A 27,961-nucleotide genomic window follows, 5' to 3' on the forward strand; every position below is an offset into this window, starting at 1 on the left:
GACAGGGGAAGGAGGAGGTCAGAGACATTGTGTTTCCTGAGGCCGGCTATGTTAGCCCAACATTATAACAAAAGGCTGTAACAAGGGCTGTGGGAGCCAGGAACCGGGACGAAACCCAATATATTAATATGTGTCATAACACCATACCACTTGAATGCAAATGAAGCTGGGAAATGTGGTCTTTGGTGGTGGCCATATGCTCTGCTAAAAATTCCGTGGAAGAAGGGGCAAGAGGATCGGGGGATGGCGGCAATCTTTTTTTGTTTGTTTTTATTGTGGTAAAATATACATAACATAAAATTTACCATCTTAACCATTTTTAAGTGTACAGTTCAGTGGTATTAAATCCAGTCATTGTGTTATGCAACCGTCACCACCACTCATCTCCATAACTCTTCACCTGTAAAACTGAAACTCGATACCCGCTCAATGCTACCTCCCTGTGCCCTCCTCCCCTCTAGCCTGGCAGCCATGGTACTTTCTGCCTCTGAATTTGACTGCTCTAAGTACCTCATGTAAGTGGAATCAGACAGTATCTGGGATGCTAGCATTCTCATCTATCAAGCAATTCCTTCAAGATGATGTATTGTACATGTCTGAGATACCCCTTAAACCTCCTCAGAGAGAGGAGCTAGGTCTAATTGAACCTGTTACCACTGGTAGTCATTTAGTCCAATATTCCAAGGATGTTTATTGAGCACCTACTATGTGTGCTGGGGATACAACAGTGAGCGAGACAGAAGGGTCCCTGTGCTCATGGAGTTCCCATTCTCGAGGAAATGGCAGATAGTAAAAATGAGAACACACAAGTCAGAGAATTTCAGGTATGACAAATACCAGGAAGAAAATGAAACCGGTGGCGGGGGCGGTGAGGGTGACTTTGCCGTGGCGGTCAGGGGAGGCCTTGGTGAGGGTGTGACATTTCAGCTGAGACCTGGAGGATGAGAAGGGGCCAGTTAAGGCCCTGAGGTGAGAATGAGTGCGACTTATTCAAGAAACAGCAAGGAGAACAATGTGGTGAGAGAACCAGTGAGTAGTGCAGTGAGGGACAGAGAGGGAGGAGGGGAGGACTGGGAGGTGGCAGGGGGAGATCTTGCGGGCCTCACATGTCTATATGTGAATGTACGTTTCATTTCTCTTGGGTAGATAACCCGTAATGGGACTGCTGGATCGCTGGGTAGGTGAATGTCAAACTTTGTAAGAAACTACCATACTGTTTTCCAAAGTGGTTGTTGTATTTTACGTTCCCACCAGCAGTGTCTGAGATTTCCAACTGCTCCACGTTTCTGCTGACACTTGATAGGGTCAGTCTTTTTAATTCTAGTCATTCCAATGGGTGTGTGCTAGTCTTTCACTGTGGTTTTGATTTGTATTACCCTAATGACTGAGTTTGAGCACTTGTCCCCACGCTTCGTGGCCATTCACGTCTCTTCTTTCGTGAACTGTCTGTTCAAATCTTTTGGCCATTTACAGAATTAGGTTATTTGTTGGATTTTTTTCAAAAACTTCTTCTGGCTGCTGGGGGAGGATGAGCTTAGGGGGCAAAAGTGGAAGCCGGGCGAGTGGGGAGGGGCTGTGGCTTGCACAGAGGCGAGCTGGTCAGAGGCTCCACACGCTGCCTGCTCTTTGGGGAAGTCAGCTTTGGCCTTCCCCAGCTCTTGGCCTGCTGCCAGGAGAGATTGAGACACTTCACAGGGCTTGTGCGGAGGCCCTCAGCCCCACTTCCTGGAGTCGGGCACCGTCACGGGGCAGCGCCCCGTCAGCTGGGAGCCCTCCATCTCAGCCTCTTCCTTCACCCCAAGTGGAGGCATCACCGCCCCTCTGGCCGGGAGACCAGCGCAGGCTGCAGTCTCGGGCCTGCACCGGCACAGTTGTAACATCTCTAAAACACTGAAATACTTCACTTCTGGTTAGTAAAGAACCCACATGACCCTCAAATGTCTGCCACCACCCCCGTCCGTCCTCATGGGAGCCCTTAGACTTCTCCACATCTCAGCAACTAAAGCGGGGGAGCCTAGGACCCTGGCCCGGTGCTATGGCCACATCTGGTGGGATAGCGCCTGGGTGTACTGGCTGTTAGACTGAATGTCTTTGTGGACATCGCAGGCCTGGCCGGAGATCAGGAGGCTGAAGCTGAGGGCGGCAGGGAACCTGCGAACACTCGAGTGAGATCGAGGCCCTCCCGACTGACAGCCCTGCCCAGGTCTCTGATTGCCCCTCGCTTACCTGCTCTAGCACCTTGAGAGGCCTGGTGTGCCCGGGAGGGCCTACAGGAACTGTCCCCTCCGTGCTCGCTCTAGTCCTAGTAATGGGAAAGGTTTGGGTTCTTTAGGGACAGGACTCGACCGGGCCTGAGCAATGGTGGCCATTTGCAGTCAGTGTCGCCCCTGCTGGGCCTGGACCCTCCTCCAGACTCCAAATGCCCTCCCCTCCCTTCCCCCACCAGCCATTCAGCGTTGGTACCTTGACTAACCTTTTCTGTCCCGAGCCCAGGCCTGGGGCGGTGGGTACGATGGAGCCGTTGGGGCCGGGGGGTGGGGGGGGTGGAGGGGGGTGGGGGGTGGGACTTTCTGCAGCTGGCGCAACCCCAGCACCCTGACCTCAGGTTCCTCCTTCCCCAGTTTCAACTTAGGCTCCTGCTGGAGGCTAGAAGTCCTTGTCTCCTCCTACCGAGGTGGCCTCCCTCAGTCCTTGCTTCCAGCCACTTCCTCATTCAGGTGGCCAGCCCAGCCACCTGCCAGCCTGAGCCGCCAGTCCTGTCCCCCGGCCGCATGCACCTGCCCCACGTGCACCCGCGCCGCGCTGCTCTCTAACCCTCACCCTCTTCCTCGGCTTTGCCGTCCTTTTCTCCTTCCCCATCTTTCATCTTTTTTTTTTTCTTTCTCTCTAAGAGTCAAAAATCTGTCTTTAGGTCCTGGGTTCCACCTACCTTTATTTGCTGGGTGACCCTGGACAAATGTCTTCACCTCTCTGTAAAGTGGGGGTGATAAGAGAGTGTGGTGGGGGGAACCGATTTAACGCTCGGGTGGAGAGCCTGTCTGCCCTCAGAGCCCACGTGCTGATAGCTCTTTTAATGTCCTATGACTATCACAAGCTTCCGATTATCAAATAATACTAATTATAGCTGATGCTTATTAAAAAGCTGATAAGTGTCAGGCCCTGTTCTAGGAACATTAATTCACTTAAGTCCTGTAATGACCCTACAAAGTAGGTAATATTGTACTCCCAATTTTACAGATGAAGAAACTGAGGCCCAGAGAGGTTGAGCGACTTGCTCAAGGTTGCCCAGCCGGAAGGAAGCAGAGCTGGCTTCAATCAACCAGAGCCACTGACCCTCCTGTTACAATGATGTCTGACCCCTGGTTGGGGATGGAGGTCAGGGGTTGAAGTGCATCTCAACCTTTTGCACTTCATGTCCAGCCGTTAGGGGTGGTGGCATGGCCCTTGGGGTGTCTGGGCCCGGTTCTTTCTGGTGTTGTCTTTCTCTGTCCCTCCTCCCCTATTGTCTCCTCCTCCCTCCTGCCACCACCCACCCCAGACTTCCTCCTTCACTTAGTTGGACGCTACACCACAGACCACCGGCCCTCGGACTGTGGTGTCCACTGGTGTCCTGGCATCATGGGGGGCCTTGAACCCTCCATCAGGCTGCTGTTCCTGCCCCTCCTCCTGACTGTCGGTGGTGAGTTGGGGGCTTCTGCAGCTGTGCCTGCTGAGTCCCTGGGCTCAGCTGGGGGCACGGCAGGGAGCTGGGCGGAAGGAGAGAACCAAGGAGAGGGTTGGGACATGAGCAGGTCCCCAGTCCCTCAGAGCATGTGGATCCCTCCCAGAGCCTGGGCCCCCAAGATGTAGCCTCCAGTAGAAGCAGAGGGAGGGGACACTTAAGGGTGTCGCAATAGGTAGGACAAGTCGCTGTGGAAGTAACACAGTCCAAAAGCCTTAGACGCCAGCCCACCAAGTCCTGCCAGATGCTGCTGTCCACCCTTGCCTCCTGGCTGTCAGGACCCACCCTCGCCAACTTCTACACCACCCCCCGTCATAACTCTGTGCCTCAGTCTACCTTCTTTTTCCCTCCTCAGGTCTCAGTCCTGTCCAGGCCCAGAGCGGTAGGCCTAGACCCTGCAATCCCTCTCCCTACCTCCCAAACACCTCCCCAACTCTGGCCCTTCCCCGATCTTTCCAAAGGTGACACCCTCCCCCTAATTCCCACCCCACACTGACCTCCCTGACCCCTGTACCATGTTCCCAGAATGCAACTGCGCATCAGTGAGCCCCGGCGTGCTGGCAGGGATCGTGCTGGGGGACCTGGTGCTCACCCTGCTCATTGCCCTGGCTGTGTACTCTCTGGGCCGCCTGGTGCCTCGGGGCCGAGGGGCTGTGGAGGGTGAGTGGGCCTGGCAGGGGCCAGCCTGGGACACTGGAGGACTTGCCTGGGTGGGGGTGGGTAAGCTCCATGTCACAAACACCCAAAGGGACGGTAATGGAGGGGCTGATTTTGAAACAACAAAATAGTCCCAATCACGTCCCTGTCTGTCTTTGCACCATGCGCCACCCTCCAGCAGTGACCCGGAAACAGCAGCGTATGACCGAGACTGAGTCGCCTTATCAGGTGAGGAAACCAACCTCTGTTTCTCATCTCTCACACCTGCCCTGTGGTGTCTGTCCTAAATACCCGCCCATCCCTCCTGGGGACCCTAAGGCCACTTTCCCAGCAGCTCCCCAAAACCCTGAAGGCAAATGGGGTATCTGTCCAAAATTGTGTTAAATTATCAACCACAACCTTATGCTCAGCTTAAAATGTGTGCAGAGGAAATAAAGGAGAGGCCTTGCCTCTGTAAGGGCAGGTGCAGGCCTCACCAGCAGGCAGGCCCCGAATTGTTCTGGAAAAAGTCCGGCCCTAGGACAGGCGGATTTCTGGGAGAAGCTCTCAACAGGGCAGAGGATATAATTCAGCTTGAGTTTGATAACTCTAAAGAGAGGAGTCCTAGAATTTTTGGTGGGGGTGGGGGGTGGGGGGGGAGGCTCCTTCATCCCTTTGGGAAGCTGATAAAAGCTAGGGGCTCCTCAGAAAAATCCATGCAAAAAATACACAATTGTGCATATAATCTAGGGGCGGTGCGAGTGTCCTTGAAGCCCTTCCTACAAACCATGATGCAGACAGGGCATCTCTCCCGTCTGTCAGTGCTCCTTCTTAACCCTTTAGGGGGTCACAAGACCCTTGGAGACCCTTCCTAGGAAAATGGACCCCCAGACTAGTCATTTGTATGAGAATCTCGAGTTTGGTTCTGTGAGGTCCAGAAGACCGAGGGAGCTTTCCAGTTACTGAGGGCAGTGAAATTTTAGGGCAAAGCTCCAATTTATTCACCCCTTCAGGGGATGTGTGGAGCACATATACGTGCTAGATACTGCAGCAGAGTTTACATCTAGTTGGGAAGACTCAAAGCAAATTAACCAGTGAAATCATTTTGGGAGGCACTGCGGAGGAACTAAAGCGGGCTGTTGTAACAGTGACTTGGGTGTGGGGGGAAGAAACTACAGACGGGGACTTTGAGAAATGCCTCTCTGATGAGGTGACGTGAGCTGAGACTTGAAGGCGAAGGAGACCAAAGAGTGAGGGACCAGTGTTCCAGGCAGAGGGACCTGCGTGTGCCAAGGTTCTGAGGCTGGGGCATAACGATGAGGCAGAGGGACAAGGGGAACACGGAACACACTTGAATAAAATCCAGCTCTCTTCTGTGGCTACGAGGTTGAAGAAGCTGCCAGGGGCCTTGCAGGCCACTGGAAGGAGGCTGGGTTTTGTTTTAAGTCTATTTGGTGGACCCCTTCCACCGATGGCTCCATTCCTTTAGGAGCTCCAGGGTCAGAGGTCAGACGTCTATAGTGACCTCAACACACAGAGGCAATATTACAAATGAACCCAAACCATGCCGGTCAACAACCTGATGCCTGGATCCAGCCATTCCTGATGCCCACCCAGTACCTCATTCCTACGCCTACCAAGATACAGACCCACAGAGTGCCCTCCCTGAGATATCACGCCTCTCCCCACTGCTGCTCCCAAATAAACATGAAGCACAAAAACATTGTTGAGTTATGCCAGATCCCTGGGCCCGAGGATGTCGATAGGTGGGGTCCTGAGGGGGTCTTGGACCCTGAATAGCTAAACAAATGGGAGGGAGCCCTTGGAACCCTGGAGTTCTCTGAGGAAGAATAAGATTACAGGTACTTCAATTGCTTTATTCCAACCCCAAAGGGAGGAGGGTATTCCTGGGCCACCACACACCATCTAGTATGAGAGGGTCAGGGGTCAAAGGTCGAAGGTACAGGGGTCAGCCCCTGCCAGGCATGTTGATGTAGACTCTGCCATCTTCTGGGGGTGGGGGAGAGAAAGCATGAAGCCTGACCACCCACCACCCGCCCCACATCTCCACCTCCCTGGGGACCCCCTGCCTCAGGGGTTTCCTCAGGGGTTCCCCCAGGCACCTCCCCCAGGGTTTCCCCAGCACCTCCTCCAGGGCTTCCCCAGGGGTCCCCTCCATGGGACCCCCTCCCTAGGGATACCACCCACCCTCCAGGCCCCACCCCTTCCCTGCCCTCACCTTGGGTGGGCCTGTGGCCTAGGCGAGCACACAGGAACACCGCCCCCACAATTAGCAGCGATATGACCGCGTCAGCGGCAACCAAGCCTGCCAGGAGCGGCAGGGAGAGGGGCCCACATCCGGCGCAGGCACCTGGAGAGCGGGCCGAGACAGAAGGCAGCTCTGGCGGGTTCTGGATCCTGGGGCTGAGCTTCGCTCATAGGGAGAGGAGGAAGTCCCCTGTGAGGGAGGCAGAGCCCAGATTCCCTTGCACGTGGGGAATGGAAGGGGGGATGGAGACCCAGAGAGGCCAGGTGTCCCTGGACCCTCGGGGCTGTGCACTGGGCACATGGGGTACTTCCAAAGAGAGGCTGGGGGTCACCGATTGCCTGGGGCTTTGAGTTGGTGATGGAGAAGGCCAGATGGGGCCCCGAGAAGGCTGCAGATCCTTGGGGGTGCTCCAATTTGAGGATGAGAGAGGAGAACTGGGTGAGAGTCACTGGAGTGACTCCTGGAGAGTCGCTGGGGTGTTCTGGGACCCTCAGGCCAAGCTTTTGGGATAGAAGTGGTACCTGATGCCAGGGTAAAGGTGGGGGAGTGATTTCTCACCTGCGGTTGTCTGAGCTCCAGCCACTGTGGAAAGAGAAGGTGGATGAGTGGGGAGAGGTGACTTCCAAAACAGGGTGCAGGGAAAGGTGATATGCAGAGACGTCATCTCCATGCTGGAGAGACAGGATGGGAAAGGGGAGCAAATGGGAAGGGGAGCTCCCAGGGACAGACAGAAAGTTGGAAGTAGCAGTAGAGATCCGGCAGTGAGAAGGGGAGGTGGACAGGCAGCAGCCACTCCACAACTCCCTGCCTCGCCTGCCACTCCCCCCAGGGAGCCAGGCCTGAAGCCAAATGGATCTCCAGGAAGGGAAGGGGCACAGGGAGAAGGACCCCATCCTCAGTGCCCCTCCCTTCAGATGTCACCCAAGCCACCCTTCTCAGGAATGCTCTGCCTGCCATCCCCATAACCGCTGGCTTCACCTGGGAGCAAAAACAGGAGCAGGATGTGGCCTGGAGGGACCATGGTGGGCTGGGGTCTGGAAGGGTCTGGCAAAGGACTGTGGTCCAGAGAGGTCCTGAAGAACAGTGGGGAAGTAGAGAAGTAGCAATAGCGGATGTCACACTGCTGGTGGCAAGACCATCTGCTTCCTGTGTGTGTGTGTGTGTGCTGTCTCTGTTACTGCCTTTGGGGAACAACCTGGGGGGAGGGCGAGAGAGACCCGGAAGGCTGCTGTGATGGTCCAAGTAGGAGTGACAGGGGGACCAGGGTGTGGGTGCTGGGGAGATCTGGAAATATTTTGGAGGTAGAGCCAACAGAATTTGCTGATGAAATGGATGTGGGTGTGTATGAGAGAGGTCCAGTATGGCCAAGGCTTCTGGCCTGGAAAACTGAAAAGATGGAGTGTCTATGTGCAGAGATGGAGAACTGGGGGGAAGTGGGTTCGAGGGGAAAGTGTCAAGGTTCAGGCCCAGGGAGCTGGAAATGCCCTTGATAGTCTCCCTGTGGAGGTGGTGAGCGACCACAGCTGCATTTATGAGTTCAGGGGCTAAGTCTGGTCTGGAGATGTAAATCTGGGGGTTGACAGCTTCTGGATGGTATTTAGAGCCACGGGACTGGATGAGATCACCAAGGAAGTGAGTACAGACGGAGAATCCGCCGCCCCCCACCGAACGGGAGAAGAGGGGGAACTGGCCAGGAAAGCCGAGGAGGAGGAGCGAGTAAGGGAGGAGGCCCAGGAGAGCACGGGGTCCTGAAAGCAGGGGAGAAGTGTGGTCAGCACGGTCACTGCCGGGCTGGTCACCAGGTGGGAACTGAGAACAGCCTCCCACTGGAATGCCAGTCAGCCGAGGGCCGGGAATTCCTGCCTGCTCAGCTCACAGCTCGGCCACAGCACCCAGCAAATCAGTACATTATTTCAAATGTTGGATGCAGACACAAACCTCCCCTCTGAAAAAGGAGGATGACGTGGGGAAGAGGGAGAAACTTGAGCGTACCTGTATTACCCTGACCCACCGACCTTGCCTCCCTGGGGATCCGGGAGTCCGGACCCCAGTCCCCTCCCTCCCCAGGACCCTGTAATGCTGCCCCCCCCAACCCCCGCCGGCCAGGGCCCAGCAGTCAAAGCCTCCAGCACTCCCTTGGACAGAGACCCAGAAGTCCAGGCTCCAGTGTCGCCCTCCTTCGGGAGTCCGACACACTAGGCCCCTCAGTCCGCAGACCTGAACCCCCCGCCCCCCGGGACTCCGGAGTCCGGCCCTCGGCTCAGCCCCGCCCACGCGGAGACGGGGTTTGCTGGAGCGCGACGCGACGCGGGGACTCCCGGGCCTGTGGGCGGGCCCTGCCCAGGATTGGGTGGTGCCAGAACCCCAGTTTAAAAACTCGCGGGGGCCCCGATCCAAGATCGGGGACCCGGCGGCGGCTCCGCGGGGAAACAGCGAGGCTGGCGCAGCGCCGAGGCCGCGGCCCTGGGGGCCCGCAATCCGCGCCCCGGAACCCTCGAGGTAATGGGCTGGGGAGTGGGGGACGCGCTCAGCTCCTCGAGAGAGTGGGGGGCTGGGGATCCGACACCGGAGTCCCCGAGGGACGGCGCTGGAGCGTCGAGTCCTGGGTGCAAAGAGTGAGGGTCCCGGTGTTTGGAGGGGACGGGGGACTGGGACCCCCAGGTCGTGGCGGAGGAGGGGCTGGGATGCAGAATCAGGGGTCTCGGGGGTGAACGGTGGGAGGCTGGTCCTGTGGGGGACGCGGGCCGGCGGCCGAGACCCCTTCCCCTAGAGGAGCGGCTGCGCTGAGCGCTCTGGAGCGTGGTCCACACCGGCCGACCCCGGCCCGCCCCGGGATTCCCCGGATCGCCACCGTGCGGGGCCGGCAGGAATTCCCCCAGCGCGGGGATTCCGCGAGCGCCACGCTCCGCCGCGCGCCGGCCGCCCGGCCGGACACCTGCGGCGCAAGAGCGCAGGGGAACGGGAGGTGGAAGATTCCCTTGCGTGCGCGCCGTGACGTCGGCGCGTCGCCTCTGGGCTGTTTCCGAGTCTGCCCGCCCTCGTTTAACCCTTCCTCCTCCGGAGCCCGGGCTCGGGAGGGTGAGGGTTGAGGGTCCTGCCTTCCGGGGTCATGAGAAGGAGTGCGGGATCCGGGACCCCCTGGCTCTAGAGAGGAGGGGGCTGAGCGCCGGGCTCCTGGGACCTGGGGAAGAGCGTGCTGGGTTCTGGGACTGCCGAGTCTGCAGGGGTGGGGGTGCTGGTGGGGGATCTGGACCTGTGGATCCCAGACGACCCGGGTACTACTGACTCGTGGTTCCTCTGGGAGGGGGTCTCTCGGGGCAAGAGTAGCAGGTCAGCCACCAGGGCAGAGAGATATTGGGAACCTGGATATGAGTCTCCAGGGAGTGATACCCAGCGACCCCCGAGGCTTTAGGACTGGGAGATCTGGGGGTGGGACTTTTTTACGGAAGTTGGGGGTGCTGCAGAGGGGCGCTCTCCTCCCCCCTTCCTCAGTTTCCACCACGCTGGTGGAAAGTTGGGTCAGAGGGAAAGTGCGGAGCAAAGGGAAGGAAACGGCAGAGGCGGAGGCGGACGCCCCACCCAAAATCTTCTAATGGCTTTGGAGGAGTCAGGCGGCAGCAATGTGCCAGTTTTTCCGCGCGGGAGGACGAGGAGGGCGCCCAAATCCACCCCGCCCCCGTGCATTTAGGTGACTTAAGGACCCCTGATGTCTGCCCTCCCTCCTGCCCCCACAGTGAGTCGGAATGAGCGCGGCCACTGCCCGACACAGACAGTGAAGAAGCTCTTGGAAGAGCAGAGGCGCCGCCAGCAGCAGCCTGACGCTAGTGGGGTGCAGGTGAGACCTGTGCTGTCCCGCGGGGACTACGGGCTTGCTGGGCTCTCAGCGCTGATGAGAGATGCAGTCCTGACTCCGATGCCCTGTGAGTCAGGAACAGGCCCTGAGGAATCTGCCAGATACATTCACCTTCGTTGCTTCTTGCTTATGCCTCTACAGGGACAGTTCCCGTCTCCACTGTCACAGCCCCTGACCCCATCTGTGAGTGAGGCTGAGGCTGGTAAGTCTGGACCCTCACCTGCTTCTGTCAGCTCCCTGTCCCAGCTTCCCGCAGGGACTCAGACTCTCAGAACTCTGGGCCACTGGGAGTCAGGCCCTCATTCTTCCTGGGTCTCAGTAGCCGTTTGAGCTCCCAGATTCTCTGAGCCCAGTAGTCTATGCACATCGTCCTTCAGAGTCCCAGGGGCCCCAGGCTTGTGTCCCAGGAGTCCAGGTCCCAGCCCTTGGTGTCCCAGAGATATTAATACCAGCTCTTAGCACCTTGGGAGACTCCAGGCCCTCCAACCCTGCTGTGACTTCCCCAACTCCGGTAACCAGACCTGCCCCTGCCCCTCCTCTTACACGCAGGCCATCCTCACTTCCCAGCACAACAGGAGACTGTGGGCTCTGGACTTGGCAGCTTGGCCCCCCCTATGGGCTTTCCAGACTGGGACCCCAACACGCATGCCGCCTACACAGACAGTCTCTACTCCTACCCCACTTCTGCTGCTGAAAGTTTCCTGATTCCTGACTTCTACCCACCCTCGGACCCAGGGCAGCAGTGCCCATTACCCCTGGGGATGGAGGTGAGACACAGAGTGGGGACAGGATGCTGAAGGGTCCCTAACAATTCCCAGTTGTCCTCATGCAGTATTCTCAGATGACTACGGCTGGGTTAAGATCCCATTTCTCCAATGGGCAAAACCGATGCCTAAAGGTCCAAGGTCACTTGGCACAGATGGGATAGGCAGCCACCTGATGGCTGCCCTTGAGGGGCTCCGTACTGTGTGTGTGGTGGGTTGGAAAGCGGGAATTCTCAGCTGACTGGCTCCCCCCACCTCCCGCACTCTTCAGGAACCCCCGGAGACTCGGCTCTATGCAGAATCTTCCGTGTCACAGGCAGGATCCTGGAGACTTTCTGGGCTCCCCCCAGGACCCCCACAGTTGCCTGCTGTGGTCACTGGGCCATCCCTGGATACAGCCCGAGCTCACATGCTGGCTTTGGGGCCACAACAGCTGCTAGCCCAGGATGAGGAGGGGGACACGTGAGTATAGGGGAATGGGATCATCTGCAGACTCTCGATTCGCCTGGGGGCTGTTCTCACTGCTGTCCCCCACCTGTTCTCAGGCTCCTGCACCTGTTTGCGGCTCGGGGGCTGCGATGGGCGGCATACGCTGCAGCTGAGGTGCTCCAGGTGTACCAACATCTCGACATTCGTGAGCACAAGGGCAAGGTGAGGGCTGGGCCCAGACTCTGGGCTTGGGGAAGAGAGAGCTGGGGGCAGAGACTCCAGGATCCTAGAGAAGAGGGCACTGGGGACCTGAACTCCCGGGTCTGAGGGCAGAGGGGCCTGGGAGCCTGGATTCCTGGTTTTCAGAGGGGAGGGTGCTGGGGGCCCAGACTGACCTTTCCTGTGACCTGCAGACCCCTCTCCTGGTGGCTGCTGCTGCCAATCAGCCCCTGATTGTGGAGGATCTGCTGAGCCTGGGAGCAGAGCCCAATGCCACCGACCATCAGGGACGTTCTGTCTTGCATGTGGCCGCCACCTATGGGCTTCCGGGAGTCCTCTCGGTATGGCCAGCGGGCAGGTGGGGTATTTGGGGTGGGCTGATTAACAGGGTTAGGAGGCCTGGGGAGACCCTTACCCAGCACTTCTCTTCCTCCCAGGCTGTGTTTAACTCAAGGGTTCAGGTTGACCTTGAAGCCAGAGACTTCGAGGGTAAGTTGGGTTCGGGCAGGGCTGTTGCAGTGGGTGACACTGGGCAGGGCAGGTGATCCAGATGCAGGTCTCTCACTGTCTGTCCTACAGGCCTCACCCCACTCCACACAGCCATCCTGGCTCTCAATGTCGCTATGCGCCCACCTGACCTCTGTCCCCGGATGCTGAGTGCCCAAGCCCAAGAGAGGCTGGCTTGTGTCCAGATGTTGCTGTACATGGGTGCTGATCACACCAGCCAGGTGAGCTGGGGGTGGGGTGGCCAGCCCTGGGGAGGGTGTGTGGGATGGGGCCACCTGGATGTCTAGGGGGACTCCAAACAAATGCCGACTTTGCCTCTTCCTAGCTGTGTGACCTTGGGCATGTTGTTTCGCATCCTTGTGCCCTAGTTGTCAACTGGGAATAATATTACTGATCTTGGCATGTATTTGTCAAGCACTCACTAGTCATCAAGCACTGGGTTTCATGAATTAGCTTGTTGAAGCCTCACAAACACCCTTTGACACATGTACTGTTATTACTTTCTCTATTTTACTGATAAGGAAACTGAGAGGCACGGAGGGTCAAGAATCTTATAGCTTGTGGCCAAGCACCATGGCTGATGCCTGTAATCCTAGCACTCTGGGAGGCCGAGGCAGGAAGACTGCTTGAGCTCAGGAGTGCAAGACCAGCCTGAGCAAGAGTGAGACCCTGTCTCTACAAAAAATAGAAAATTAGCCAGGTGTGGTGGCGTGCACCTGTAGTCCCAGCTACTTGGGAGGCTGAGGCAGGAGGATGGCTTGAGCGCAGGAGTTGGAGGTTGCTGTGAGCTATGATGACACCACTGCACTCTATCTAGCTGGGCAACAGAGTGAGACTCTGTCTCAAAAACCAAATAAACAAAACACAAAAACCAAAACAATAATACAAAAATCTTATAGCTTATAAGTGTCAGATAAGGGATTAGAACCCAGGTAGTCTGACCTTAGAACTCAGCTCTTAATGATGTTGTCCTCCTCTCCTGTGACAGTAGTTCCTTCGCAGGCTGGCTAGAGAATGAAACGGCCACACACACATGGTTTTTAGTGAAAGAATTTCAAATATAGAAAAGTACAGAAAGTGAATCCCATGGATCCAACATCAATCACAGCAACTCATGGCCCATCCTGCCCCATCTACTCCCCCACTTTCCTGGGTTATTTTTAAGCAAATTCAAGAATATAATTTTTTCTATAAACATTTGTATGGAAATACCGATACGTGGGATGGGGCCTGGATGTGAGGATTGGTCTGGCCTCTGATGTTCCTCTCCCCAAATATTTGTATGTCTTTTAACCTCAATACCATCATTCTGCCCTAAAAAAATGAATGATAATCTCATAATATCAAATATCCTGGCTGCCTTCAAATTTCCTTTGGGCTCTAAGGTGACAATTTTTTTTTTCATTAAAAAAAAAATCAAGATCCAAATAAAGCCCATGTATTATGATGATTTGTGTTTTAAAGCCACTCTTAATCTCTAGTGCTTGGTTCTCTCCATGATTTATTTGGTGAGCAAACTAGGTTGCTTTGCCTCATACAAGCACATAAAGTTTGTGATGTTCATTATTATTACAAACTCCTTAAAGGCACATAATGTAAGTTTCATTTTAGCAAATGTCTTTTATTTTTCCCCAAATATGAAGAGAACAGCTGAATGTTGCGGTGTGGTATTACGATATGAGCTAGTCTACTGATTAATGCTGCCTAACTCCTGTCCTTCTAGATAACGTACAGTCCACTTAGGACAGGATGCATTTTAATGTGTTAAATAGAATGTGGGGTGGCCAGGGCCAGCCCAGAGAGCTCCTCTGAGGGATTGGAAAAAGAGTCTCTTTCTCAAAGACACTGGGTAGGAAAATTGTCATAATAAATGTATAGTTCTTTGCTCACAATTGGCCTGTGGCTGTGGCTGGGCTGGGGTGGGGGGGATAAATGTATAATTCTGTGAGGTATTTGGTGTGCATGAGAACCCCTTAGACATAGTACTGTGTAGTGCACAACACATACAACTGACTAAGGCGCTCCTGGTGGGGCTTGGCGATGGAGGGCCAGGGTAGCTAAAGGCCCCTGGGTACAGTGGGAGGGGCCTGGGTGTGAGGATTGATCCTACCTCTGCTGTTCCTCTCCCCACAGGAGATCAAGAGCAACAAGACAGTTCTGCACTTGGCCGTGCAGGCTGCCAACCCCACCCTGGTTCAGCTGCTGCTGGAGCTGCCGCGGGGAGACCTGCGGGCCTTTGTCAACATGAAGGTGGGGGCCGAGGCTGGGAGGCGCAGGTTGTGTGAGATTTGGCGCAGAGGGGCAGTGAGATGTTGGGGGTCCTGTGGACTGTGGACATGGGGGGACAATGTGTGGGATCTGAAGGGAGTGTGTAGGAGGTAGACGTAGACTGCAGGGAGGTGTGTAGAACCTGGACACAGAGGGACGTGTGGAGTGTGGCTCAAAGGGCTATGAAGGGGGGGCAAGTGTAGGATGTAGACGTGGCAGAATATGAAATGTCGTTGGAGGGCCTAGGCCAGCTGAGTCAAGATCCTGATCAGCCCTCCCGTCATTGTTCCAGGCCCACGGGAACACTGCCCTCCACATGGCGGCCGCCCTGCCCCCGGGGCCAGCCCAGGAGGCCATCGTGCGGCGCCTGTTGGCAGCTGGGGCGGACCCGACGCTGCGCAACCTGGAGAATGAGCAGCCTGTCCACCTGCTGCGGCCCGGGCCGGGCCCTGAGGGGGTAAGCACACTGCAGAGTGGCCTCTGAGCTAACAGGGTGCCCCTCCCCGACTCCATCCAACCCTGACTTTAGAGGGTGACTTCTAATCTCAGAAGGTGACCTCAACCCTGATTCAACCCTGACTTCAAAATGTGACCTTTGACTTCCGTGTTTGGTCCTTTACCCCAGTATGGTGACTCCTCTGACCCCTACCCCAACCCTGACCTCAAGGTATGACCTGTATTCCCAACCCTGAATCTTGACCTCAAGGCGTGACCTTTGATTCCCAAGTATGACCCCTGGTCCCCACCCCTAACCCTGGGTCCTGACCTCAAATGTGACTTCTGACCCTTCATTTCTTCCCTTCGACTCCCCTCGGTGCTACCCCCAGGGTGGGAACCCCCAGCCAGAGCACCTTTCCCTTCGCCCACAGTTCTGATTCGCTGTGACCCAGACCTTCACCTCCAGCCCAGAATTGACTCTGGACCCCTGAGTGTCACATCCCTCTGACCCCACTCAGCTTCTCCTGCCCAGCCCCGCCCCACACGGCGCCTTCCCACCTCCCAGGCCGCTCACTCTGCCTTGCCTTGTCCACAGCTCCGGCAGCTGTTGAAGAGGAGCCGTGTGGCGCCCCCAGGCCTGTCCTCTTAGGACTCAAACCCAGAACCTGGACTGATTTTCCAGTCCCCACCGTCCTGTGGGACAGCCAGCGTATGCTAATGTGCAAATCCATGATAATGTATGTGGAATATCCTGCCATTAGGGTCTTACATTAAAACCCCAAAATGGCTGCTGGGGGGTGAACAGTCCCCAATATTTGGAGGAGCCCTCTTGATGATTTCTGTGAAATCGAGGCCCCTTGATTGTTTCTGTGAAACACCCTGGGCCCCTAACCCTGTCCTCACTGAGACCTTTGGGGTTCTCTCGCCTAACTCAGCTCTTCATACCCTAAAACCCAGATGTTATCCCCTTACTTGGTACTTGGGGCTCCTAAGATAGCCCCTGACCCTCCCCAGCACCCACACCCCTGGAGTTCTAAGCCAGAGACATAGGAAGGACCCGCTCAGATTAGAGCTCCTCAGGTCCTGCTGCTTTCTAGTTCAGAACGCAGCTGGGCTCTGTCCCAGACCTCCACATTCGCAGCGAGTCCCTCCCCTAATCTGAATGAGCATCCCTGAAACTTCTATTAAACTTGATTTGGACTAGAACTGCTGTCATCTGCTCTCTGGGGGCATTAGTGCAGGGGAATGGCCGGGATACCCCACAGAGGACTCGCGTTTGATGCATGTGGCTGGGTGGGGCATGCAGCAGCCACTGTGGGTGCCAGGTCTACATCCCCTCACCCTCACCCTGTGGACACACAGGCCCTGTCTGCCTGTACCAGCACCTGTATCTGCCTGCAGGCATGGTCAGACCTCTGGTGCCGCTCTGCTCTGCCTACGAGTGGCAAGCCAGGGAGTTCATGCCCGCTTCCTGCTCCAGCAGCTCTCGCCCGGACTGATGGTGCATAAATATGCCAGGCCCCTCCCCTCTCCGTTGGGATAACTCACAAGTGCACGTTGCCCAGCAGAATGGAGCTCCAGTTCCCCGCAGTGGTGTGGGCGTGATAAAATAGCCTTTACTGGCTGCTTTCCCTTCTTGGAGTCTTTTTCCACCTCCTCTACAGGTGTTCCCCATTCCTTCCCAATAAACTGGCCCTCAACCCCCTGCCTTGGCGTCTGCTTCTGAAGAAAACCACACTCAGACAGAGGACCTGCACGATGCTCCCCTCCTCGTACCTGCACGCAGCCTCTGCTCTGCCTCCATCCAGATCTAATCACCCAAAGAGCCCCCACTCCAGAAAGCCCTCATCGCTCCCCTACTCGGATCCTCTTGTGGACAACAAACTAAGCGTATTTTAGCACACTTCAGGGCACATGCCAGTGTCTCCACCCCAAAACTTAAGGCTTAAAGCAGTGCCCTTTGGCTGTGTATAAATTACCTATTGTTAGCCTGTTGATCACTCTTGGTTGTGAAAACACAAAGGCAGCTTTTCCCCTGCTTGCGGTGTTAGCGACAGATTTCTGCTGGGCTCGTCTGAGTATAACTGAAGGTATAACCTGTATCAGAATGGTGGTGCAAACTGAGTTCTCTAACGAAGCTGTGGCATTGTATCCAACTTGCATCATGAAGCCCTCTTCCTCCCAACACCTACCAGGTGTATATTTAATATACATGACCTGTGTTTACATGTATATATTGTGAAGAGACACTGCTACCTCCTAGGCCTTTTGGGAGAATTAGAAATAGGTGCTCCCTTCCCCAAGTCATGTCAGAAAAATTGTGTGATATGCTGACATTATAGCACAACTGACATTATAACACACACACACACACACACACACACACACACACACACACAACACATCACTGCCATCTGCTGGGAAGTTGTGGTAAAAAAGCAAATCTACAATGTCTAGGAATGGTATCACCTGGAATTTCCAGTGCACAATCTGAACACCATATGGGACAGCCTTGAATTACTAAAGACAGCAGGTTAGCAGAGTAGCCAAGGGTGTGGGTGCTGGAGCCAGGCTTCCTGAGTTGATTCCTAGCCTCGACCCTTCCTAGATGGTGACCTTGGACACGTGATGTAACTTCTCTGTCTCTCCATTTCCTAATCTATAGATAGGGATGGTCATAGTGTCTGCTCCGTGGGATGCAAGTAATGATTAAGGGCACCAATTCATGGAAAGCCCTTGAGTAGTTCCTGGCCCAGGGTGAACACTACAGGAGTGTTTGCTGCTACAATGTTTCAAAATGTATTTAACAAACACTTGCTAAGTGGCAGGCACAATTCTAACATCTCCACAAGCACTGACCCGTCTCATCCTTACAGCTACGCTCTTGGGACAGGTAACAGCATCTGTAGAGGGCTAACTCCAGCATGTCACAAAATGGGACAAGTGAGGGTATAAATTCCAACAGGCACTTGCAAACATCATATAGCCCTCTATGGGACACAGGACTGGAATTTTCATGCCCCAGGGCGATTCCTGCAGACTCCCTAAGAAGGCCTGAAGACTTCTGGGGATGAGAAGGGTCCTTCAAGATTCCCAGTCCCTCGCAGGGCTCGTGGGTTGGGGCGGACACTGTGTGTGGTTGTGTGTGAGGGCGAGCAGAGGGCAGCAGAAATTTGCCAGAGCCCAGCCTCCCTGGGGTCCACGCAGGTGACCAGGAGATGGGGGGCGAGACGTCGCAGCCCTTCAGCACCACGGAAAGCTCCTGTGTAAGCGCCGAGAGCCTACCCAGGGTTCCTGGGCCTCCCGCCCTGCGCACCAGCCGGTCCTGCAGGCCCCGCCCAGATTCAAAGCTTCCGCATCCGGCTTAAAGAGGAGAAGGAGGTCTGGGCAGGATGGACACCCACATCCAGCTGTGATTACACACTAATTCCCCCATTCTCCCATAGAACACAGGATGGTCTGGTGGGGCAAAGGACTTTATTGGGACATTAGTGGGGAAAACGTGGAAGGGTGAATTCCAGGGAACAACAGACACTGGGACCAAGATGCCGGTCACCTTAAGGAGCAATAAATTAACTTGCAAAATAAATTAAGGTGAGGAGGTCCCACGTAGGGAGGCAGCTGGGAATATCTGGGGGCTTCTTAGGGATGGAATGAATTTGGAAATGGAAAGGGGAAATAAGAATTTCCAGCCCCCTCACAAAGGGTGTGAAATGAACTTTTCAAGAGTCCCTCCCCCACGCGAGGCTGGGAGTTGGGGTTCTGGGGCTTCAGGAAGAGGGAAGGTCTGGGCTCAGCTGAAGGCATGAAGGGGCCAGTTCAGGGTCTTTCCTCCAGGAAGCGGTAGGTGGGGTTCTCATAGCCATGACGCTGCAGTTCCCGCAGCTGCTGCTCCTCCAGGCTCAGCATGGGGTCCACCTACAACCAGGGCAGGAGAAGGACAGTGGGGCACCGGGACCTCCTGCAGATCTCACAGCCCACCCATGCCCAGGCTCTGGAACCCTGTCTTGGAGTCTCACCTCCACCACTCCGTGGCTGATGGCCCCGTAGGGCTTCTTCCTGCGCAGGAGCAGCATGGAGAGGACGATCAGGGAGCCCCCACCTGCTCCCATGATCAGCAGACCAGACACAGCCTCACGGGACACGCCTGTTCCGGCTGGTGCCTGCAGGGAAAGGACATGGGACAGAAGGCATCTTTCAGGCTCACCAGGGTCCTGTGTGGCTTTGGGAGTCACAGCCTAGCTGCTGACCTCTGACCTTTCCCCCCTGGTACCTGGGAAATTCACCCTCTTACCAGCTCATCTCTCTGAATCTCTGATGAGTGGAAAGGAAAACCCCTTGGAACAGATGCATTCACCTGGGGGAACAGGAGGTGTCAGCAACCCAGGGGTCTGGGCTCCAGCCTCCTCCCCAGGGGCTCAAGAAGGCATCCCCCAGCCTTTTTCTCTCCTAGAACCCCAGAGTCCATGTCCTTGTCCCCCTCTCCCCCCAGGCCAAGGAGTCCAAACCCGCAGCACCCTCCTCCCCTAGGCCCTGCTCTTGTCCACCTGTAGGAGCCCACAGGTCCGACTAACTTACCTTTCGTTCATACTGCTCCAGTGGGGAGATCTTCTCTTTCCCCGGGGGTGCAGCATCTTGTTCTGTGGACCCCACCCCACAAGTCCTACCTCATTCTTGAGGTCCAGAGGGGTGCTATCCCCTTGGGGAGGGGGCCAGAAAGCACACCGGACTCCACCCCAGCAGGTCTTGGGTCCCCAGTGTTTGGACCCTTTTCCATTCTGGGTTCAAGGACTCAGTGGGATTTGGTGGCTACAGTCTACTATGTGAGACACTCACCTTTTGGAAGGGTCATGGGGGTGTCTGCTGGCAGCCAGAGGCGGCAGGGCAGGTGGAGCAGTGAAGAGAGGAGAGCATCATCAATGGAAGGGTGGAGAAACGCCCTCCCAGGGACCAAGAAGGAACAGCAGGGATCCTACAGAGCCTCTCCCAGCCTTAGACATTCCTCCCCATCCTGCCACTCACTGTGGTGGCTGAGACACCCTCACACTTCAGGAGATTAGAAATGAGGTTTGGGGCTTCTCCCCCAAGTCCAGCTCACTCACCGTCCTTGGAATCTGGAGGCTGTGGCCTAGCCTTGTCCTCACTGCTGCCCGCAGGGGCGGGGGCTTCCAAGTCGCTGGGACCCAGGTGTTCAGAGTGGAGGAGCTCCTCTGAGGGGAACACGCAGAAAGGTGCCTGAGGGGGTGAGCATAGGGACACCGCAAAACACAGCGGGGGAGTGAAGGGGCATCTTCACAGCAGTTATTAGGAGACCAGACAGACGGCAGAGTCAGCCCCAAGTGTGGGGCAGCTGTAAGTGTGACCTGGCAAAGTGGAGAGTGGGGAGCTGGATGGAGTTTGAATTTCAAGACTATGGCATCCTTGAGTGTCAGGAGAATTCAGGTTAGGTGTGGGATAGCCGGGAGGAAGTCACCATAGATCTAGGCTGTGGTAGGTCACACTTTCTGGTATTCATGTTAGGCACCTCTGCTTGAATCTGGACTGGGTTTATATCTTGCTTTAACCAATAAAATGTGAGCCCAAGCCTTCAGAAGACCTGGCATTTTGGGGAGCATGAATCACCACGTAGGAAGTCCAGCTATCCCACTGGTAAGACCACATGGAGTGATTCCGTGGAGAAGAGAGGCCCTGAGCCTACTTGGACAGGGAGAGAGGCCCAGGTGTGCTGGAGCTCCAGCCCCCAGATGACCTTCTGGCTAAACACAGCTGCACACCCGACTTCTGGCAAGACCACCAGAAGAACCACTCAGCTGAACCCAGACCAGATGGCAGAATTGTGAACAAAGAAAAATGGTTGTTCATTTAAACCACCAAGTTTTGGGGTGGTTTGTTACACAGAGATAGATAATTGAAGTTGGGAGGATTGACACTGGGGAGTCAAGATCTTCCCTCGGAGGTCTGGAATGGGGTCCGGGGAGATGGGCACTCACGAATCTGGGGCCGCAGCTCCTGAGCCAGGTGGGGGTTCTGGTCCAGCAGGCCCAGGCTCTGGTTCATCCTCTCCTCAATCACTCGCAGATGGGTCTGCACCTGGCGGGGAGCGGGGATGAGGGATGAACTGGGCAGTGTGGGCTGGAGATGGGGAAACTGAGGCAGGATGTAGGAGGAATTCAATAGGGTCTGAGGAAAAGAAGTGGACATTAGGAAAAGCAGGGTTGGGGGACAAGGTAAGTATAGGACACAGGAATATGGGACAGATGACGGGAAGTAGGGACAAGGGGGGCAGGAGTGGCAGGAAGTAAGGTCTGAGGACCAGAAAGTGGGATCTGAGGGGGTTACCAAGACAGGGAGTGGGATTGGAGGGTCATATAGAAATGACACAGTTCAGCGACAAGATTTGGAGTTCAAGAGCACAGAACAGAGTATTCATGGGCAGGGAGAAAACATCCAAGAAACAGGAATTAGAATCTGAGGGCACAGAACAGGGAGAACAAGTGGGGTTTGGGAGAAGGGAGGACTGAGGGATAAGAACAGGGTTCAAGGCACAGGAAGGGGATTCTGGGAAACGAGGAAGAACTCCAACGGACAGAAGCCAGGACCAAGGGACAGGCGGTAGGAATTCAAGGAACAAGAAAGGGGGTCAAAGGCCCCGTATAGGGTGACATTCCAGGGGCAGAAAATAAGGACCCAAGGGGAAGAAGTAGAGTTGAAGGACTGGAAAGGGTCTTGCGGCAGAGAAGGGGGTGTTCCCGCGATAGAGAGGGGGTCCAAGAGACAAGACGAGAGCCCGAGGAGCACGAGCAGCCGAGGGGCTGGGTCGCGAGGAGCAGCCAGGCATCGGGCACCTGGAAGCGCATCTGCTGGGCCTTCTCGGGATCCACGGCGGCCACGTGCTGGTAGTGCCGCAACGCGTGCCTCTGCTCCTTCTGCTCCGCGCGCAGGTAGCGCCGCAGGGCCAGCAGGACGCGCTCTGCCTGTGGAAGGGACAAAGGCTGCCCAGGCCCGCCCCGGCCCTCTCACCCCCTGTTCTCTACCTCTACAGCCCCCACACCTGAGGCGGATCCCCCTGCAGCGCCGCCAGGAAGCCCTCCAGGGCGGCTCTGCGCTGGTCGTTGATAAGGGCGATGACGCGAGTGGCGTGGGTCTCCACGAGGCGCTGCCGCTCACCAGACACCTGCTCCTCCAGGGTCTGCAGAATTGACTGGAAGTGCTGGCAGGAGGGTGGGCACAGGATCAGGAGAGGGGAAGATGGGTCAAAGCCTGGGGCAAAGGTAGTCTGGAAAGGCAGGGCTATAGGGCCTCCTGGGGTGGGGTCCAATGGGCCCAGGCCTGGGCAGAGCCAATCTGGGTCAAAGGAGGCTGACTGGAAGGGGTGGGCCACAGGGCCAGGTGGAGTGGGGGGGGGGTGGCCGAGGAGCCAATCTGAGGGTGTAAACTGTCAGATTGGGTGAGAACAATCTGGGAACAGAACTGGCCATTTTAAGGTGAAAGGGACCAAAGCTTGTAGGGAAGGGATGGCTCCCTTCCTGGGCAGGGTCAAACTGCACCTAAATGGGACCAGTAGGGGTGGGACCAAGAATTGGGATGGGGGCCAACCTGAGCGGGATCTCCACGAGGTAGGGCTGCACCAAGGTGAGGCTGAGAAAGGTGAGATTTGAGGGGAGGACCAGACAGACAGAGGGTCATCTGGGCCAACAGGGACATGAATGCACCAAAGCGAGACTGAAAGGAACCTGGCTACATCTGCAGAGGGCCCAGCTTGGGAGAGGACTCCAGAGCCAGCCCTCAAGGTGGTCAGGTGAAGACAGGGCTAAACCTGGCCTATGTGAGCGGAGAGCAATGTCAGGTCAGACGCAGCCAAGAGCGGCAGAGTCAATGTAGGGGTGAGGCCAAAAGAGGCAGAGATAAGTAGGAAGGGGTGGAAATGGGTGGGGCGGGATGTGCCCAGAGCCAGGCTGAAGCCATGAGTGCCCCAGGTGGCAGAAAGTCTCGAGTAGGACCTGCTGGTGATTGTCCTACCTCATTCAGGGCCTGTCTGTCGGCTTTGGGCAGGTTCTTGGACTGGTTGTCCGCCATGGCCCATTCACGCATCACCTGGCAGGGAGGGGAGCTTCAGGATCCCAGCATTCACCCTGATCCCCCTGGCAAGTACCCCAATCCCTCTTCAAGACTTTGGAGCCTCCAGATCCCGTAAGACACATTGGCTCCTGGGTTCCCAAGAGGGAAGACCCAGAAAGAGTTTAAAGAGGAAGAGTACCATGGATCAGAGCTTCCATAGAGTCTGGTGGCATCTTGGTGGGATTCTAGGTGGGTCAGGGATCCTGGTCATCTTAGTGGATGGTGTTGAGGGCTCAGGGTTGAAGGAGGCTTGGGGAAGCTTTGGAGGTAGTTTTAAAGTGTCTCTGAGGAGTCTCCTGACATTCAGGGAGCTCTGCGATATGGGGGGGTCCTAGGGTCCCCCGTATCATCACCTCATTAATCTGGCGCATCCTCCGCTCCTCCAGGTCCATCTTGGCCCTCAGGAACCCCTCATGCTCGCTGATTTCCCCAGGCATGCCGAAGTAAACATCCACACCATCTGTGGGCCTCGGGGTGGGAGTGACTGCAAAACCAGGGATCAGGAGGTCAGCACGCAGCCCACCTTCAGGTCACCTTTTCTACCCGGAGAGCTACATTTCCTGGAGCACGCTGGAGATCATAGTGCACGCAGTTTAACCATAGCTGCCGCCTGGCATCATGGGAGATATGATTCTGCACCAAGCTGTTCTTGAAAACCTCAAGAACCCATTACACCATCTGCTAAGCTTTCCCCAAATGACCCTGAGGACATACCAAGTGGCCCCTCCACTTACAAGCACCCCCAAACCACCCTGTCCTTTTGCATTCTTCACAGGTGAGTCCTGCCACCTCTGCTGCATCCAAAGCCACTCCCATCTCTTCTATTCCCTCCGGTTGGGCTTCTCTCCCATGGGTCCCTCCCAAAGTTGCCCCGTAGCAAGGCTCCCCCAAATCATTTTCCCTCCATGGTGGAGAGGCTTGGGGGTTCAGAGACTGCCTCACCTTTGCTGACCACTGCTGGGGCATGGGAGCTTGGGGGCGGGACTCTTTCCTCCTCCTCTTCTTCTTCAGCCTGTGGGGGCTCCACGAAGTAATCGTCTACTGGCTGTAGGAAGGATTCCTCCTCTTCCTCGTCCTCACCCCCCTCTACTCTTCCCCCCAGGGGCCATGACCGGGTGGAGGGGTCACTGAGGGAGCAGGAGAAGACCCAGGCAGTAAGAACCCAGGCTCAGGCCCTCAGGTTTCCATCCCCTGCCTCAGGAGCCTTAGGATGGGCACAGAGGGTTCCCTTCCACTCACCCAACTGCTGTCCCAGATGGGTCGGAGGTCACTGGAGGAGGACAGCACACATACTCCACACCTCGGAACCGATCTGAGCCACAGGGCAAAAGCATGCCAGAGCCATGCAGGATGAGGCCCTGGGAGCTGCAGGCCTGTGGGAAGAGTGGACCCAGATGCCAGGATTGTGAATCAGGAAGGGGTAGATGGGGCATCTGGAAAACTGGATCTTGGGGAAGGATGAGGCTGGGAGCCTGGATTCCTGGTTCTGGAGGAAGGGGTTAGGACACGGAATTCCTAGGTCCCAGTGGGAAGAGGGGGCCGAAGGCCCAGACTCTTCAGTTCCAGTGGAGGAGGGTGTTAAAGGCCTGGACTCCTGGGTTTGGGAGGGGTGGGGAGGGGTGGGCCAAGGTTCTGACCTCCTGTGCCTCCTGATGCCTCCGGGTTGAACTCTCGCACTGGTCCATGCGTTCCTGGTGCAAGAACCGGCAGCCTTCAGGCACCAGCAGGGCCTCGCTCACAAACTCACCAGCTGGGAAATGGGGGACAGCAGGCTGAGACCCTCCCACAGCCACCAACCCCACTCTCCTCAGAATGCAGATGTTTTTATCCTCAGAAGCTTCTCTGCCCAGCTTGGGATCCAGGTACCCAGCCCCCTAATGTGGGCCTGAGGCATGCTCCCCTCGCCCCCGCCCCCCCCCCGTGAGATTCCCTCCTCATTTCCCTCCTCTCAGCCTGTGACTCACGCAGGCAGCGGAAGGGCACAATCTGGTGGTGGGAGTGGGCACAGTGGCCGCCCCGGGAACCCCCACACCAGCGCTCCACGGGGATGGCCTGCGCAGCCTGCTCCACACGTGCAATCTGCAGCTCCGGATACATCTGGGGGCACGGGTGGGAGCAATCAACCCACTGCCCCGGCCCTGCCAACTACCCCTCTCCGTTGGCCATGGCTCTTTCCAAGTCTCTGGTTATTCATAAGAACATCTCCCTAGGCCCTGCTTCTCCCTAGAACCAGCCTTAGCTATCTAAGATCCTCGTGCCCATTGGCCACGCCTCCTAGTAGCTCTCCCTTAAATCCCGCCATCCTTGGGCCCTCTCTCTTTTCCTGTCTACTTTCTTTATGAAGGCCCTTCACCTGCCCATAAACTCAAGCCTCTAAACCCACCTCGACCCCCTCCCCCATCAGGTTCGTCTTCCCATAGGTCTCACCCTCCTCTAAGCCCCGCCTCCTTCTCTGTTTGGCCTCTCGGTAAGTGTCCCTTCTGTCGCGTTTCATAGCCATGTCTCCTAGCTACCCACGCTCTCATTGGGCTCCACCCCTATGGGGGTCCATAAAGTATCTTTTTGCCTTAGCCCCGCCACTCCTTTGGCCACGCCCACCTATGCCTCTACTCCTTGCAAAGCCCACCAGATTGCTAAACCCCGCCTCTTCTCTGGCTATCTTCCTTAGCGCGGTTCTCCGCCTTTCCTGACTCAGTTTCTCAAAAGAGGTCGGGCCCTAGCCTAGCTTCCCCTCTTCGTTGGCCACGCCCCCTAGCCTCCTCGCTTTCTTAGCTCCCTCTTCGCCCTGGACCACGCCTTTTGCAAGTGTCCTGTCAATGGCCGACCCCGCCCCACTTTGGACCCTCTGACCACGCCCCTTCTTCTGGGCCCCGCCCACCTGTCTGCAGTACTCCAGCGCGCGCTGCGGGTCCCGGAGACAGCGCCGCGAGCGCTGCGGGTCTGGTTCCCAGCGGCCGGTGCGCAGGTCCCGGTGAAGGGCTACGCGCCCGCATAGTCCAGCCACCTGGGCCGACCCCGGGGCCTGGAGGTGGAGGTGGAGGGGACAGTGAGGGCACGGGGGACGTTGGCATGAGGGTTCTCTGGTCTATGGCTCCCTAGGACCCAGATGTTCAGACCCCCAGCACTGGTCCCCTCCCCCAAGGACCGTGCCCCCGCCCCCGTGGAGGCACCGTTCCCTGGGAAACAGCTCCCATAGGGCGGGGGCGCCCCAGCTCTCCTGTTGCTATGGCAACCTTGGTGCACCCCCCCCGCCCCATTCTCTCGGCCTTGTTGCTGCGGAAACAGGCTCCGCCCACACTCCAGCGTAGAGGTGCTGGAGCCCGAAGGGGTTAAACCTGAATCGCGGAGGAGGCCGCCCGAACCCAGGCGTTCTGGCCCCTCCTCCCTCCATCCCTAGCACCGGCTCCCATTGCAGGGTGTAAAGACGACAAGGCCTGGTTTCAGGGCCCTGCAGGCCTTGACACCAGGTCCTTGAGGACTGGAGAGCTACATCCTGGTTGGGGTTGGTAGTGTCTGGAGGCATGCACTCCTGGGTCCTGGGAGCCTGCGAGGGCTCTCATATGGGTGCAGAGGATGCAAGGGGCCTGGATTCTTACGTCCAAATGCCTTGGTGCCTGGTGGGTACCGTGTTCGGGTGGGAAGGGGCTAGGGCCGAGTCACCTAGGGTAAGAGGGTCTGGAGGTGGGGCTGGACTTCTGGGACCAGGGCTTCTGGAAAAGGCAGTTGGTATCCTGGGGGTGGGAGAGGGCTGGGACTTCAGATGGTCGGGGAGCTGGGGCCTGGAATTCTGGGTTCGTGAATGCCTAGTGCCGTTAGGGGCGCCTGCGGGCTGGCCACCTGGCTGGAAAGATCGAGCTTTCTACCCTGGACAAGTCCGCGTCGGGGCCCGAGGCCCGGTCCCGCCCCTTCCCCCACCCCCAGGACCCGGCTGGGCCTCACCTCGGCGGCGCCGGGGCTCCCGCTGGCCAGGCTCGCGACGGCGAGCTGCGCGCGCAGAAGCAGCAGCAACAGCGGCAGCAACAGCGGCAGCGGCGGCTGGCCCGGGCGGCGACCCAGACCGCGCGCGGCTGGGCTGGCGGGCCCCATATCCCGGCCCTCGCGCCCTCACGTCCCCTGCACTCCCGCCCGGCCCGGCCCCAGCGGTGACAGGAGCTTCCAGCGCCACCGCCGCCGCCTCCTCCTCCTCCCGCCGCCCCCGGGCTGCGCCGGCGCCGCCAGCCCCGCCCCGCGCCGGCCCCGCCTTCCTGGCCAGGACAATAGCGTGGCGGCTCTGCGCAGAGTGGAGCAGCTCGGGAACCTCGGGTGGGAGCCTGCGCCGGGCTCCCGCCCCTTGAGATCCCAGGCGTCCCACCCATTGAAGCGCCGAGCCAGGAGTCTGGGTCATGGGCTTCACCGCTGTGGATTTGGAGTCCTCCCTCAGCACTCTCCCCCCCAGCTCTCTTCTCCCTCAGACCCAGACACCCACGATCAGCTTTGCGCTTTGTCCTAGTCTAGGGTCTCCAGTACTACAGACTGCCCCCGCCTTCAGTCCCCTCCTCTTTCAGATCAGGGAGTCTGGGCCCCACGCCCCTTCTCCCTCAGGCCCGGGAGTTCGGTCTCCCTGCTTCCTAAAGCTCCCAGGGGTCTGGACCTTTAACTCCTAGCTCAAGAGTCCATAAACCAAAGCCCCCAGGCCCTTTCTTTAAGGATGACCTGAGTCAGGTCCTGAGGGGCACACCTAGGACCCAGCACCTCAGGAC

At 57.0% G+C, this 27,961-nt stretch overlaps 4 protein-coding genes and 1 long non-coding RNA gene across 11 annotated transcripts; 2 read left to right on the forward strand and 3 right to left on the reverse strand.

Moving 5' to 3' along the window:
* Positions 1-312: 312 nt before the first annotated feature.
* LOC123624451 lies at positions 313-2,521 on the reverse strand. Its single transcript, XR_006730132.1, has 3 exons — positions 2,474-2,521; positions 2,227-2,302; positions 313-934 (listed from the first exon to the last, which is right to left on the reverse strand). It is a non-coding gene; the product is annotated as an uncharacterized LOC123624451 (long non-coding RNA).
* Positions 2,522-3,352: 831 nt separating this feature from the next.
* Positions 3,353-6,080, forward strand: LOC123624448 (transmembrane immune signaling adaptor TYROBP). 4 transcript variants are annotated; one of them, XM_045532272.1, is made up of 5 exons: positions 3,389-3,679; positions 4,077-4,103; positions 4,247-4,381; positions 4,560-4,606; positions 5,847-6,080. In XM_045532272.1, the coding sequence occupies exons 1-5, from the start codon at positions 3,619-3,621 to the stop codon at positions 5,910-5,912; spliced, it is 336 nt and encodes a 111-aa protein (XP_045388228.1). In that variant the 5' UTR covers positions 3,389-3,618; the 3' UTR covers positions 5,913-6,080. The 4 variants fall into 4 exon arrangements, with proteins under 4 accessions (XP_045388230.1, XP_045388229.1, XP_045388228.1 ...); XM_045532271.1 differs by having other exon boundaries at positions 3,409-3,679; positions 4,557-4,606; XM_045532274.1 differs by lacking the exon at positions 4,077-4,103 and having other exon boundaries at positions 3,353-3,679.
* Positions 6,081-6,213: 133 nt separating this feature from the next.
* Positions 6,214-8,674, reverse strand: HCST (hematopoietic cell signal transducer). 2 transcript variants are annotated; one of them, XM_045532276.1, is made up of 4 exons: positions 7,605-8,674; positions 7,185-7,208; positions 6,597-6,728; positions 6,214-6,364 (listed from the first exon to the last, which is right to left on the reverse strand). In XM_045532276.1, exons 1-4 carry the CDS (start codon positions 7,645-7,647, stop codon positions 6,327-6,329), a joined length of 237 nt encoding a protein of 78 aa, XP_045388232.1. In that variant the 5' UTR covers positions 7,648-8,674; the 3' UTR covers positions 6,214-6,326. The 2 variants fall into 2 exon arrangements, with proteins under 2 accessions (XP_045388232.1, XP_045388231.1); XM_045532275.1 differs by having other exon boundaries at positions 6,214-6,367; positions 7,605-8,667.
* NFKBID (NFKB inhibitor delta) lies at positions 8,213-16,310 on the forward strand. 2 transcript variants are annotated; one of them, XM_045532270.1, is made up of 12 exons: positions 8,213-8,258; positions 10,361-10,461; positions 10,621-10,681; positions 11,029-11,246; positions 11,515-11,705; positions 11,789-11,894; positions 12,086-12,232; positions 12,329-12,380; positions 12,471-12,619; positions 14,532-14,648; positions 14,959-15,123; positions 15,700-16,310. In XM_045532270.1, coding segments are annotated over exons 1-12 (1,362 nt in total). In that variant the 5' UTR covers positions 8,213-8,257; the 3' UTR covers positions 15,754-16,310. The 2 variants fall into 2 exon arrangements, with proteins under 2 accessions (XP_045388226.1, XP_045388225.1); XM_045532269.1 differs by lacking the exon at positions 8,213-8,258 and having other exon boundaries at positions 9,690-10,461.
* Positions 16,311-18,564: 2,254 nt separating this feature from the next.
* Positions 18,565-27,452, reverse strand: APLP1 (amyloid beta precursor like protein 1). Of its 2 annotated transcripts, none has more exons than XM_045532277.1 (17): positions 27,162-27,452; positions 26,101-26,244; positions 25,187-25,319; positions 24,860-24,972; positions 24,462-24,595; positions 24,165-24,349; positions 23,576-23,706; positions 23,124-23,198; positions 22,156-22,314; positions 21,950-22,078; positions 21,095-21,194; positions 20,207-20,314; positions 19,941-19,967; positions 19,683-19,744; positions 19,399-19,461; positions 19,124-19,267; positions 18,565-19,022 (listed from the first exon to the last, which is right to left on the reverse strand). In XM_045532277.1, the coding sequence occupies exons 1-17, from the start codon at positions 27,306-27,308 to the stop codon at positions 18,924-18,926; spliced, it is 1,953 nt and encodes a 650-aa protein (XP_045388233.1). In that variant the 5' UTR covers positions 27,309-27,452; the 3' UTR covers positions 18,565-18,923. The 2 variants fall into 2 exon arrangements, with proteins under 2 accessions (XP_045388233.1, XP_045388234.1); XM_045532278.1 differs by having other exon boundaries at positions 19,941-19,964; positions 27,162-27,441.
* Between the last annotated feature and the right edge of the window lie 509 nt (positions 27,453-27,961).

Source organism: Lemur catta, chromosome 19, assembly GCF_020740605.2.
Source record: "Lemur catta isolate mLemCat1 chromosome 19, mLemCat1.pri, whole genome shotgun sequence".
NCBI classification, from domain to species: Eukaryota; Metazoa; Chordata; class Mammalia; order Primates; family Lemuridae; genus Lemur; species Lemur catta.